We start from the raw sequence: 14,362 nt of genomic DNA, 5'->3' as shown, positions 1-14,362 counted from the left end.
CCACACTATTAGACTACAAATAATCACTGACCTAATCAAGTCCAGTGAGGTTTCCATAGGACCATATGTTCACCTAATTTAGCTTTTTATTGCATAAGAACAATACAATGCAGGGTCATACACAAAAGGCACCATAAGTAGGAATAACTTCCTATTGAAAAAAATGGCATAACACACAACTGTGTTAACACTGAACAATTAGAACTGAACACTTACATTTGTAGTGTTTAATATAAGCTCCAATTATTTTCACAGTAGGTTATTGTAAGCAAATGTTATTGAAAACACAGTAGTTGGGCCTTCCCACTAGGCCTTCACTTACCCTAGGTGTGTTTAGGTTTAGCTACGTGCGCGGGTCAAGTGTGCGTCCATTGCATCCCATAATGCAATAGGCCGTTGTGAATGATCCAGCAGTCAGCAGCTGGTGGTGAGTTTCCAGAGCGCCGAAGAGGCAGCAGCAGGCGATACACGTCTCCGAATCAATGTGACATTATACGAACGTTTAAGCGTACAGGCATTAGGTAAATATGCGGCTCAAGTATCTAGCATATCTCCATAAAGGCCCGTGAGTGTCGGCAAGTACCACAGTATTCGTTTTGGAGGATTCCTCCCCCGTCCACCGGATCGCACCAAACAGGCAATGACAACGGCCTCAGCAACTCCGCAGCAGATGAGAGACCGGCTGCTGCAGGCCATCGATAGTCACAGCAATGTGAGTAGCTAGCAACACGATGTGGCTATCGGGACGAATACTTGCCGTCATATTTATTTAAAATTATTATGCCAAATATCCACTGATACATTATAGCTATTAATACAAGCTTGTGAGTTGACACCTTGCTTGCTAGCTTAAGTTAGCTACTGACTTATCTACAGTAGGTAGTTAAAGCTAGCCAGCTTGCTACGCTAACGTAGCTAACTTCGTTGCTAGCCTGGCCAATAGGGTAATGTTTAGCCAGCTATGTTGAAAACAAGTTAGCTTAACTCTTGATACACTAAATGGATATCAGACAAAATAGCGTTAGCCTAACGTTAGTTAGCTAACTATCTAGCCCACTTGACACTGGACTTTTCTCCCATTCCTCGCCCGCGTCGTCATACACGTTGTTGCGTAGCTAACAGTACATAACAAGCTAATAGCTACCAAGTACCTAACTTAACTAACGTTAGTTGGTTGGCTAGCTAACTTGTCAAACTGAGTGAGGTCGAAATTGTTTTGTTATTTATTGGCAAGCTTATTTTTTAATTCCTTCACCGAACTAATTAGCTAACTTTGGCTAGTTAGCCAATGAGCCAGCGAATGAAACCTCTGTTTCAAACAAGTGTTTATCTGTTCAATTTTAGCTAGTTAACAGTAGTTGGCTAGCTAATCACATGACATGTGTTATCCAATACCTAGTCAACAAAATCACCCAGGTGTTTAGATAAGGTTTAGGTAGCTTAGTTAACTTAACTAGTAGAAAGCTACCTAGCTACAGTACTAGCTACCTTAGCTGCAATGGCTATACAGTTGACTCCTCATTGCAACCTGCAAACTAGTTAGCTAGCTAAGATTATAAGTAGCATCATGTCAGGTTAACATGGCTAGCCTCATGTCATGTAACGTTACCTAGTTGTCAGGCTATCTTATTCAGTGTTTCCTGCTATGGATAAGATAATTTAGGTATCGGTAGCTAGTTATGTGCAACAAGCTAGCTATGGATAAGATAATTTAGGTATCGGTAGCTAGTTATGTGCAACAAGCTACTGTATCATGCTTTAAATAATTGTAGGAAAAATAAACGTATTTTCACGATTTCAGTTGTATCAATACATCAAAGCACGTTTTGGGCTCATTCAGTAGTTTTTATGTGATCAAGTAGAATCCTGTTGATATTCCTAAAACATCAATTGAAAATGGTACTGTTGCTGCTTCCTGTTGTCATCGATTTTTTATTTGTTGTCCAGTGTCAAAATATCAATTTTAAATGTCCAAATTCATAACATGCCGAAATAGGTTGTGCTATTTTGAAGATAAAACAAAAATTACTCTGTACACATACATGTGTTGGGAACATATATTTAGCTAAATTACTACCGTATAAACTACTCACACCAACATTTACAAGTGGCTTGTACTGTAATCAGTAGTGCGCACAAATGAATCGTTCACATTGATATTGTATATTAATCAATGGATCTTGGAAAATAACCACAGCAACATGTACTATTTGCGTTCTTCTAAAGGACAAACCATAACGATCTTGGGTATACTACATATAGCCTACCTGTCATAGATGAGAACCTGTAGTAGCCATTTATTAGCTCATCTCCTTGTGCCACAATGTTTTTACAGTAGATAGCCAAAGGAAACCCAACACTTTTTTGACTGCATCATTTTAAATCATCACCTCCGGTAGTTCTACAAACCAAAAATATGAATCTGTTTAAAGCAATCGATTTAGTATCATTGAGAGAGAGAAATGTCCTTACGACATTGATATGTGGTTGTCTCACTTAGCTGTCTTTAAATTTACATTTAAGTCATTTAGCAGACGCTCTTATCCAGAGCGACTTACAAATTGGAAAGTTAAATGAATGCTATCTGTAAATCTCCCTGCATAAGAGCGTCTGGTAAATGTAATCTTGATGACTAACTTTTATATTACCAATCGCCAATCTGAGGTAAAAAGGTGTAATTACACTCAATTTGTGGTGAAAATACAAGCTTGTGTAACACAAACTGTCCACATTAGGGAAGTTAGCACAATATAAAACAATTTTATGACAAAATAATTCAACATGTAAATGTAGGATGATAGTATATGCTGCCCACTCACCAAGCTATTGCACCTATTTCTCACTCATTATTATGCACTCAAACACAATTTAACCTGGCGCTCTAGACTAGAACTTCCATAGTGTCTGTGCAGCAGCCTGAACGTTCAACATCACTAATAATTGGCCAGATTGCTTGTTAGCCAGTTGATAACCAGCATAGCGTTTAGCTCTAGCTAGGTAATAGGCCAGCTCGCATCAGCTAGCTAGTAACTGCAGTTGCTTGACACCATCTTTTTAAATGACTTGACTGTTGAGCAATAGTGTCAAATTCTGTGTTCTGATCACTACTTTTGCTCCTTCCAGCAGATTTGCAATATGGTGGCAGTATTAGAAGTTATCACATATTTGGAGAAGTTCCCTATCACCAAAGAAGCTCTTGAGGTAAGACCCAAAGCTTTATGTTTTTTTAAATTTATTGTTCCCAGTGACAAGGATTCTGGTGTTAACCACTTTTTAAAATTATTTTTTATTACCAACTTAGGAAACTCGCTTAGGGAAACTGATCAATGATGTGAGGAAGCAGACCAAGGATGAAGACCTTGCCAAGCGTGCCAAGAAGCTTTTGCGGAGCTGGCAGAAATTGATCGAGCCGGGGCAAAATGAGACTCCATCGCGGGGGGCCGTGTGTGTCCCGGGCTCTGCCAATGGCAGTGCCCACCCCTTTCGGACTGACATTCCACCCCCTGATGTCTCAATGGCAAGCAAGGGTGTCCCAGAGGTGAAAACTAGAAATGACGTCCACAACACCCACTCGCCAAAAGCGGAGAAGTCAAGCAGCAGAAAGCGTAGAGGGGAGCAAAGGGACAGTGTGCACTTAGCGGCCAAAATCTCCAACTTGTCCCCCTACGAGCAGATGTACAACACCCCACCACCACCACCCACAAATGGGATTGCAGGTAGCCCTGAGGCTCCCCCATCGCCGGACAGGGCACGGACAGAGCACCTAGAGAATGACAAACATAGTAGGATCCCTGTCAATGCTGTCAAGCCTCACCCAAGCTCCCCGGGCCTCACCAAACTACCTAGCACTTCTTCTTTACTCAAGACTGCTGTGTTGCAGCAGCAGGCAAGGCTGGACGAAGGAGGCGGTGGGCAGTATCAGGCCAAAAGCCCCCACTGTCTCTCATCAAGTCTGCGGAGTCCGCGAACTATGAAGCAAGAGACGATGTCCAAGCGCTCTTCAACATATGCACCAAAAGGGACTATCCCAAGCCCAGCTCGGAGCCCTCGCTTGCTGTCGTCCCAATCTTTAAAGTCCCCAGCCGAAGTGTCTCATGTGGATGGGCTGCCACCCCCTGCCCATAGGGCCTCACTGCACTGGCCCGGCTCCTCGGAGGTCACCAGCCATCCCCCACGCAACGCTGCAACACTGGAACCCCCGCCGGTGTTCCCTCCCACCTCCCAGCCCGCCCCAACCAACTCTGAGAGCTCAGAACTACAGAGACCCACCCCCTCCTCCTCTGTAGTGGTGGTCAAGGCTGAGGCAGGAGTCGCTGCCTCCAGCTCGGACCGCAAAAAGAGGAAGAAGTACAGGTCCAGGGACTACTCTGTCAACCTGCAGGGGCAGGACACAGAGGACCAAACGAGGCCTGTGCGATTAAAAGAGCGCAGGCTAACGTTTGACCCTGTGACGGGGCAGATCAAGTCCATGGTACATAAAGAACTCTCTCAGGTGGAAGAACCCCCAAGGCCACCTCCCCCTGAGCCCCAGCAGAGGACTCACCTGCCCCTGCAGCAGCATCCCGCTCCCAGCCCCTTCCAACAGACTAACTGGAAAGAGCTGTCCCGAAACGACATCATCCAGTCCTACCTAAACCTTCAGAGCAACGTGCTCACATCCTCAGGGGTCCAGGCCCCCGGCGCACACTTTTTCATGTCAGAATACCTGAAACGGGAGGAGAGCGACGTTAGGGAGGCGAGGCGAGGAGTCCACGTCTTGCAGCTGGACAGCTCGGTAACGGACACACCGGGGGTGAGCCGGGAGTTGACTGACGAGGACCTCCACAGAGTACATATGGAGCACTGGCAAGGGGTAAACGGTTGTTGCGACACCAAGGGCACTTGGTACGACTGGACGGAGTGCATATCTTTGGATCCGCACGGGGATGAGAGCAAACTAAACATCTTGCCATATGTCTGCCTAGACTGAGTAGATGGAGTGTCTCTCTCTGTCACTTGACAGAGGAAGGAAAACAATTTTTTTAGCCATTGAGTTGTGGAAAGCCAGAACTGCAAAACTCCCTCCGTGCCTCCCTCTCAGAGATAATCGAATGAGGTTTTGGTAAAAAAAAAAAAAAAAAGGTTGGTTAAAGGGCTGCTGTTTCAGTTCTTATTTTCTTTCAAAGATTTAAATAAAAGTTGCAGAAAAGATGTGCCCCTGTTTGCAGTGCTGCTACTAACAAGGAATTGCAAACTAAGGTTCTAGTTGAGGGTTGGCTGGGGTTTAGGTGTCCAGTCGAGGCACAGTTATGCTCAGAAGGGGTTGAAAGAGTTCATCTAGCACAGGTAAAGCCGAATGTGTCCAGCAAGTGGAATACTGGCACCAATTTGACAGTTACAAGAAGCTTTATGTGACATATATATAAAAAATAAATTATAAAATGTCTTATGTATGCATCTATTTATTTGACCTTTTCTGTTTTTTTGGGAGGTTTATCGAAACAGATGTACAAAACCTGTAGAGCTTTTCTGTTTGCATCACATAATGTTGACCTGTTCTGCAATGCAAACGAGGCATACCATTGTTTTGCACAGTCTTTTCTTTTTATTGGCCGATGCGCATTAGCTATCCAACATTCCATGCTCCTCACATCTCTCTCCTCACTCTGTTCTAATGTACCCATGCCATCATACACTTATTACCGGGAGGAAATACTTGATAACAAATTTTGCCTGTTTTTGAATGTGTTTTTCAATCCTAAAAGTATTTTTTTAAATTTTCTTTTAATCTGTTTACGTTTTCAATTAATTGTTTGTTATATGTACATTTTGTATTTCCTCCCATATCCCCTAGCAATCCTCACCCAGGCAGAACTGTGAGCAAAAATGTCAAAACAGAGGGCGCTAATGCATTAAAACTGTAAACAATTGTGAGGACAAGAAAATACGGAAATGTATGCGCGAACTATACTTGTCACCATTCCTTTAGCTATCATTTTGCCTTATGGAATTTCATCACAAGATTTTTAAAGTTGAACAGCTTTAGTGAATGTACAGAAATGAGACCTTTTGTATTTAGTTATACAGTGGTAGATAACTTTTGTAATTCCATAATTGACACAAAGTTACGTGTAGATAAATACACCACACCTGCAAGTTCAAAGTTTTGTACATAGTTTTGACATCCATGTCAAAATTCCCTCCGATCTTTTAAGCGTTTGTTTTGCAGGAATGTTCTACTCATTGAGAAGCATGCATGATGGTGAATGAACAGGCATAGTTTCTTTAGCTTTTTTTGTTAACTACATAAACCTAGAGTGCTGTGGTACCATCACACATTCTAAACTTTTACCATGTGACAAACATGATAGTTCAGAGAAGTAGTTTTTTTTTTTTTTTTTTCTCATCTTGCATTGCCACTGTTCTCCACATATAACATGACTTTAGATAGGCGAAGATCAGACTGTGTGCCGCTAAATCCATCCCTACCAATGTGCCTTTGAATCTGTATTTGTTCCGCATAATACTCCTGTCCTTGGAGCTAGGTTTGTGTGGGACAATTCCAAATTCTATGTCCGATAATGCTGGAATATGCACCGTTTTTTCGAAGCAATGGTCCTTAGTGAACACTGGTCCAGTATGGGTAAATTGCAGACTGCGATATCACTCAAACACAGCTCGCAATAAAGAAATGTTAAAGATGATTGATGTGGATCTGGTCAGTTTTGACTGGGACATCTTTATTTGTTCAGTGTTTAACATCTCTCAATAGTTTGAAAAATAAAGTGACATTCTAAACCCTCTGTTTTCTTATTTGCGATAAGACTTAATTCTGACACAATATAAACCCAACCTGTAGTCAGGTTGGGGTTAACTGTTTAATGTTGGCCTTAATATGGTACGTTCAATGAAGTAAATGCGTATGCCTATGGGTACATAACTACTTTGTTTTTCATTGTGTATTCTCAGTGTCCTCATGGGGGAGCACTTCGGTTGGTTTTAAGCATGGAGTTGAATGGGCAATGACAAGTTCTATGGTTAAACAGAAATGTATATCATAGCTTTATATGTCTTTGAATTAGGTTCTGTGGCTGTCCTCATCATTGTTATGATAAACTGCAACAACTCAACTCCCTTTCTTCCTCCTGATAGCATAACTGAGTCTCTACATGCATTTCAGAACACCTCTGTGCTGAATCCCTCCAATCAACCCATGACTAAGCTGCTCAGTGCACTTTTACCTCACCTGAGTTGTAGTCAGTGAACTGCTGCTCCTAGAAGACTCCTCTTTAGACTTATGAATTATCATTACACATCCATGGCGTCACCTCTCTGACAACCAGCTGCACTCCTGTGACTGTGGAAACATGTCACTGAGTGGCAGATTAGAGCTCTGTTGCCTGTTGGGTCCTCTAAGTTCTCACTTGTGACCCCACTTCTCTTCATTCTCTGGTGGTTGGTGGCTGTTCATATCGGATTCATGGACCTGTTGCTTCCCTACCCCTTGCCTTCAGGCAATGATCAAATGATATACAGTTGAAGTCAGAAGTTTACATACACTTAGGTTGGAGTCATTAAAACACATTTTTTCAACCACTCCACAAATTTCTTGTTAACAAACTATAGTTTTGGCAAGTCAGTTAGGACATCTACTTTGTGCACGACACAAGTAATTTTTCCAACAATTGTTTACAGACAGATTATTTCACTTATAATTCACTGTATCACAATTCCAGTGGGTCAGAAGTTTACATACACTAAATTGACTGCCTTTAAACAGCTTGGAAAATTCCAGAAAATGGTGTCAAGGCTTTAAAAGCTTCTGATAGGCTAATTGACATCATTTGAGTCAATTGGAGGTGTACCTGTGGAGGGGGCGGAGCTAGCATGTTGGAGTGAACGGCGGTGTGTGAGAGGCTCCTGCAACTTTTTTGCGAAATAATCTAACTTAACCTACTTTATGATACTTTTTACAACAAACGTTTCTTTCTAATACAACATTGTAACTTTCTGTGAAAAAATGCCGAGTAATAAGCGACCAAAGGACAATAAATCCACATCGGAGGCCTACTCCACACCAAACAACGAGACAGACATGGCGGAAGGCACAGGCAACAACGTGACACTTACAGAACTTACCCGGGCTTTGGGAGAACTACGTGTTGCTTTAGCTGAGGATCTTAAGGCTACTATTGCTGAACTGGACACCAAAATCGAGAGCACCATTCGAACGGTCGCTTCGCAGGGCCAGAGTATTGTGGACCTTGAGAAAGCTTCTGAATTCAACGCTGGTAGGATCGACGAGTTAGAGAAGCTATGCTCGTCACTGCAGGGTAGGGTGCAGAGGCTTTCTGTGAAAGTGGTCGACCTGGAGGGCCGTTCCAGACGTAATAACCTTCGCGTTGTTGGTCTGGCAGAGGGGGTTGAGGCGGGATCTCGCCCCTCCGACTTCTTCGCCAAGCTATTGAAGGATGCAATGGGATCGGATGTTTTGGCTTCGGACCCCCAGCTGGACCGTGCACATCGCGCCCTTGTCCCAGTGCCTGGACCGGGCCAACGTCCTCGTCCAGTAATCATCTGTTGTCACAGTTTCAAGACCAAGGATCTTATCCTGCGCGAGGCCCGAATGAGGGGCAACCTGTTACATAAAGGGCACCCCTTCAGTGTCTATGATGATTATGCGCCCGATGTGGCAAAGCACCGCGGCGACTACAGAGATGTCATGACCAAACTCTACAAACTCCATCTTCGCCCAGCCTTGCTCTTCCCTGCAAGACTAAGAATTACCCCGCCTTCCGGTGAGAAGATTTGGCTCTCCTCGGTTTTGGACGCAGAGAAGTTTATCCGGGAACATACGCCAATCCCCCGTACAGGTTAGAGTGCCTTGTCATTGTGGGTTAGGGTCTGCTCATGGAATCGAATCCATACTATACCATAACGGGTGAAACCGTATTGAACGGTCTCAACAAGGGCTACCGAACATGTAAGATGCTGTGGAGGGCGGTCAGAGCTCTCAGTTAAAGTCACTTTCATTCTGGCTGTGTTCAGAGCGATGCCTATTTGGGATGCCTTCCAGGTTTGATCATTGAAACTTTCGGATGAATATACTTATATTCCCCCATTTTTTTGTTTTGTTTCGTTATTTATTTTTCAATTCTTACATTTATTGTTATTACAATACCATTTATTTATTGCTTGCAGGGGACTGGGGGTGATGGTTGGGAAGGGGCAGACACAGACACCTGTATAGCAAGTTGATGTTTTGTGCCGTTCTGCCTTTGTTTTAGCCGAGGGCCGCTCTCCTGATTTAGATCCCCACCAGCCCTCTGTAGTGTCTGTGTAGGTGTGCGTACATATAATTATTATTATTATTTGTACTTTATAATTATTTTCTCTTGCATTTTACTATTATGTATGTGTATATTTTAAATTAGTGTAGATTATTATTCTGGGGCATGAATGTTTGTGTATGTATATGTATGTATGTGTATATGTGCATATGTATATATGTATGGGTGTGTGTGTGTATATGTACAGTGGGGCAAAAAAGTATTTAGTCAGCCACCAATTGTGCAAGTTCTCCCACTTAAAAAGATGAGAGAGGCCTGTAACTTTCATCATAGGTACACTTCAACTATGACAGACAAAATGAGAAAAAAAAATCCAGAAAATCACATTGTAGGATTTTTAATGAATTTATTTGCAAATTATGGTGGAAAATAAGTATTTGGTCACCTACAAACAAGCAAGATTTCTGGCTCTCACAGACCTGTAACTTCTTCTTTAAGAGGCTCCTCTGTCTTCCACTTGTTACCTGTATTAATGGCACCTGTTTGAACTTGTTATCAGTATAAAAGACACCTGTCCACAACCTCAAACAGTCACACTCCAAACTCCACTATGGCCAAGACCAAAGAGCTGTCAAAGGACACCAGAAACAAAATTGTAGACCTGCACCAGGCTGGGAAGACTGAATCTGCAATAGGTAAGCAGCTTGGTTTGAAGAAATCAACTGTGGGAGCAATTATTAGGAAATGGAAGACATACAAGACCACTGATAATCTCCCTCGATCTGGGGCTCCACGCAAGATCTCACCCCGTGGGGTCAAAATGATCACAAGAACGGTGGGGAAAAATCCCAGAACCACACGGGGGGACCTAGTGAATGACCTGCAGAGAGCTGGGACCAAAGTAACAAAGCCTACCACCAGTAACACACTACGCCGCCAGGGACTCAAATCCTGCAGTGCCAGACGTTTCCCCCTGCTTAAGCCAGTACATGTCCAGGCCCGTCTGAAGTTTGCTAGAGAGCATTTGGATGATCCAGAAGAAGATTGGGAGAATGTCATATGGTCAGATGAAACCAAAATATAACTTTTTGGTAAAAACTCAACTCGTCGTGTTTGGAGAACAAAGAATGCTGAGTTGCATCCAAAGAACACCATACCTACTGTGAAGCATGGGGGTGGAAACATCATGCTTTGGGGCTGTTTTTCTGCAAAGGGACCAGGACGACTGATCCGTGTAAAGGAAAGAATGGATGGGGCCATGTATCGTGAGATTTTGAGTGAAAACCTCCTTCCATCAGCAAGGGCATTGAAGATGAAACATGGCTGAGTCTTTCAGCATGACAATGATCCCAAACACACCGCCCGGGCAACGAAGGAGTGGCTTCGTAAGAAGCATTTCAAGGTCCTGGAGTGGCCTAGCCAGTCTCCAGATCTCAACCCCATAGAAAATCTTTGGAGGGAGTTGAAAGTCCGTGTTGCCCAGCAATAGCCCCAAAACATCACTGCTCTAGAGGAGATCTGCATGGAGGAATGGGCCAAAATACCAGCAACAGTGTGTGAAAACCTTGTGAAGACTTACAGAAAACGTTTGACCTCTGTCATTGCCAACAAAGGGTATATAACAAAGTATTGAGATAAACTTTTGTTATTGACCAAATACTTATTTTCCACCATAATTTGTAAATAAATTCATAAAAAATCCTACAATGTGATTTTCTGGATTTCTTTTTCTCATTTTGTCTGTCATAGTTGAAGTGTACCTATGATGAAAATTACAGGCCTCTCTCATCTTTTTAAGTGGGAGAACTTGCACAATTGGTGGCTGACTAAATACTTTTTTGCCCCACTGTATATATTTTTTTTAAATATATATACTTTTATATGTATTTTTTGGGTGTGTGTATGTATGTGTGTGTATATGTATGTATGTATGTATGTATGTATGTATGTATGTATGTATGTATATATAACCTTTTTATTTATTTATTTTCTGATTGGGGGGTACGTTTAATTTAGAAAAATTCTTGTTTCAGATCTAACCCACAATATGTAAATGTACTGCTGTCTATGTCGGTTGCGGATGGTTCATGTTTAGACCGGCATTGCTTAGCAATATAATCTTGTGATGCTATATCTTGCTTATCTCAGGGATTGACCCAAGATGACGCTTAAGTGCGCAATATGTTTAAGTTGCAACTTATTCTCTTTAGGTTTATTAGATGCTAATTGAACACTTTAATCGCGGGAGCCTCCTCAGTTCACATGTTAGTAGAAGTTCTAGGATAGTGAGAGGTGAACGTATAGTTGGGATTTTATTTTTGTTTTACCTCTTGTTCGAGGTCGCGCCGTGCTTTTTTGGCATCGGCCAGACAATGTGTTTATTATTTTTCTATTTTCTTCTCTCCTATTTGTGTATTCCTGTTAAAGGTGGGTTGATCGGGGGGGTAAATAGTGGGGAAAGTAGGGGAACAGGGTGGGAAGTAAAGGTGCTTGCAGGGGGGGAGGGGCTGGTTGGATACTGCTCGGGTGTAGCTGCTACATATGCTGATCGTGATGGTTTGGTGCGCTTTCTTACCTTTTTATTGAGTTACATGGTATGCAGGCCACCATAGGAACTACAAATGAGAGGGGGGCGGGGCTCACATTCACTTCCTGGAATGTCAAGGGTTTAAACGAACCAATTAAGAGAGGCAAGATCCTAGCCCACTTGAAAGCACTCTCGTCTGATATTATATTTTTGCAAGAAACCCATCTGAAAAATAATTCTCATAGCAGACTTAAATGTAGGTGGGTGGGGCAATTGTATCACTCTAACTTCTCTGCCAAAACGAGAGGCACAGCGATTCTGGTACGGAAAGGAATTCCCTTTCTACATAAAACCACTATTGTGGATAAAGAGGGTCGTTATAGAGGGTCGTTATGTGATCGTAATAGGAGAGATCCACTCTACTTCTGTAACTCTACTAAATATCTATGGGCCAAACATTGATAACCCCTCTTTTTTCAAAAGAGTCCTTGCCCTGATTCCAGATGTCTCCCACACTAACCTGGTCATTGGAGGGGACCTTAACTGTGTGCTAGACCAATATTTGGACAGATCCTCTACCCGGCGAACCCCCACCTCCTATTCAAGTGAATTCTTGAATACCTACATAAAGAATTCTAACTTATTTGATATATGGAGGATCACTAACCCTACGGGTAGGGAATACTCCTTTTACTCTCATGTTCACAATGTTTATACTCGAATTGACTACTTTTTGGTTGATGCTAAACTACTCCCCTATACCTGTAATGTGAGGTATCATGATATTATAATCTCGGACCACAGTCCACTCACCTTCTCCCTGAGATTGGGTGACATCGTACCAAACGAGAGGGTCTGGAGGTTGAATCCTCAGCTCCTCACAGAACCAACATTCTGTGAACATCTTAAAGACCAAATTACATTTTTCTTTGATACCAACGACAACACAGAGACTTCCCCAGCATTATTGTGGGAAACACTTAAGGCTTATTTGAGAGGCTGTATCATCTCCTATCAGACTGCCAGGAGTAGGCAAAACAGGGGAAAATTGGTAGAACTGGAGGGACAAATTCACTTACTGGATAGGGAGAATGCTAGACATCCATCTATGGAGAAACATAAACAAATTACCTCTTTAAAATTTGAATATAATCAGATTCTCTCAGCTAAAATTGCTAAATCTTTTCTCTACGCCAAGCAAAAATATTTTGAGTTTGGTGACAAACCACACAAATTACTCGCCAGACAACTTCGAAAAAATGTGAGTGACCGAATGATTCACAAAGTTAAATCTGCATCTGGGGAATTACTCTCTTCCCCCAAAGACATCAATGACAGATTCCGTCAGTTTTATGAGACTCTATATACATCTAAAGCAGATCCTAACCCCTTAATTATGCAAAACTTTTTGGAGGACTGTAATCTTCCTGCCCTGAACCAGGAAGATTCTAACTTCCTGAATAAGGAAATATCTCTTGAAGAAATTCGAGAAACAATTAAATCTCTAAAGAGTGGGAAGACCCCGGGCCCAGATGGATACCCTAGTGAATTCTATAAAACATTCAGCAACATGCTCTCTCCCTACCTGCACAAAATGTTGGTTCAGGCCAAGGAGGATGGAGCTCTCCCATCTACTTTGGATGAAGCATTCATTACAGTTATACATAAGAAGGGTAAAGATCCGGAAGAGGTAGGGTCATACAGACCAATATCCCTCCTTAATACAGACCAAAAGATTTTAGCAAAAACCCTGGCTAACAGGCTTAGCACTTTAATTGGCAAATGACCAGACCGGCTTTATCCCGAACAGAAACTCATTCTTCAATCTCAGGCGCCTCTTCAACATTATGTATTCTCAGAGGTTACCAAACGTGGACCTTGCCGTTATATCTCTTGACGCCGAGAAGGCTTTTGACCAAGTTGAGTGGTCCTATCTATTCAAAGTCCTACAGAAATTTAATATTGGAGATGGGTTCATAAACTGGATCCAGCTTTTATATAGGAACCCCTGTGCGAGAATACTCACTAACCAATCATTGTCGCCCCGATTTAACCTTTACAGAGGGACAAGGCAGGGTTGTGCGCTGTCGCCTATGCTCTTCGCCCTAATCATTGAACCTCTCGCTCAGGCGATTAGATCTGATGCAGCAATACACGGCTATAATACTAAAGATACTCTAAATAAGATTTCCCTATACGCAGATGACATTCTCCTTTATGTAACAGAACCCCAAACTAGTATTCCAGCTATTCTTGATGTGATTAATTTGTTTGGTACCTTCTCGGGATACAGAATAAATTGGAACAAGAGTGAATTAATGCCCATACGGTTACAAAACACCTCCTGGCTAGAACATCTTCCAGTTAAGTTATCTTCAGAAAGATTTACCTATCTAGGAATTGTAGTTACCAAACAATACTCCTTACTATTTAAAGAGAATTTCCCCTCTCTGATGCAAAAACTCAAGACAAACATACAATTTTGGAGAACTCTCCCAATTTCTCTGCTCGGAAGAATTAATGCCATTAAAATGGTCTTCCTCCCACAACTGCTCTACCTATACCA

At 42.3% G+C, this 14,362-nt stretch overlaps 1 protein-coding gene across 2 annotated transcripts; it reads left to right on the top strand.

Moving 5' to 3' along the window:
* Positions 1-334: 334 nt before the first annotated feature.
* On the top strand, positions 335-6,778 carry LOC139560545 (mediator of RNA polymerase II transcription subunit 26-like). 2 transcript variants are annotated; one of them, XM_071377411.1, is made up of 3 exons: positions 335-712; positions 3,127-3,201; positions 3,302-6,778. In XM_071377411.1, the coding sequence occupies exons 1-3, from the start codon at positions 641-643 to the stop codon at positions 4,967-4,969; spliced, it is 1,815 nt and encodes a 604-aa protein (XP_071233512.1). In that variant the 5' UTR covers positions 335-640; the 3' UTR covers positions 4,970-6,778. The 2 variants fall into 2 exon arrangements, with proteins under 2 accessions (XP_071233512.1, XP_071233511.1); XM_071377410.1 differs by having other exon boundaries at positions 3,124-3,201.
* The last annotated feature ends 7,584 nt before the right edge of the window (positions 6,779-14,362 follow it).

Source organism: Salvelinus alpinus, chromosome 30 (assembly GCF_045679555.1).
Source record: "Salvelinus alpinus chromosome 30, SLU_Salpinus.1, whole genome shotgun sequence".
NCBI classification, from domain to species: Eukaryota; Metazoa; Chordata; class Actinopteri; order Salmoniformes; family Salmonidae; genus Salvelinus; species Salvelinus alpinus.
The sequence above is the reverse complement of the archived record's forward strand: the minus strand, read 5'-3'. Positions and strand labels throughout refer to the sequence as shown.

Excerpts from the sequence above, each read along its gene's own strand:
- LOC139560545 (XM_071377410.1), top strand. The coding sequence starts at position 641 with ATGACAACGGCCTCAGCAACTCCGCAGCAGATGAGAGACCGGCTGCTG. Across the intron at positions 713-3,123 it reads CCATCGATAGTCACAGCAAT|CAGATTTGCAATATGGTGGC; the intron begins GTGAGTAGCTAG and ends TGCTCCTTCCAG. Across the intron at positions 3,202-3,301 it reads TCACCAAAGAAGCTCTTGAG|GAAACTCGCTTAGGGAAACT; the intron begins GTAAGACCCAAA and ends TTACCAACTTAG.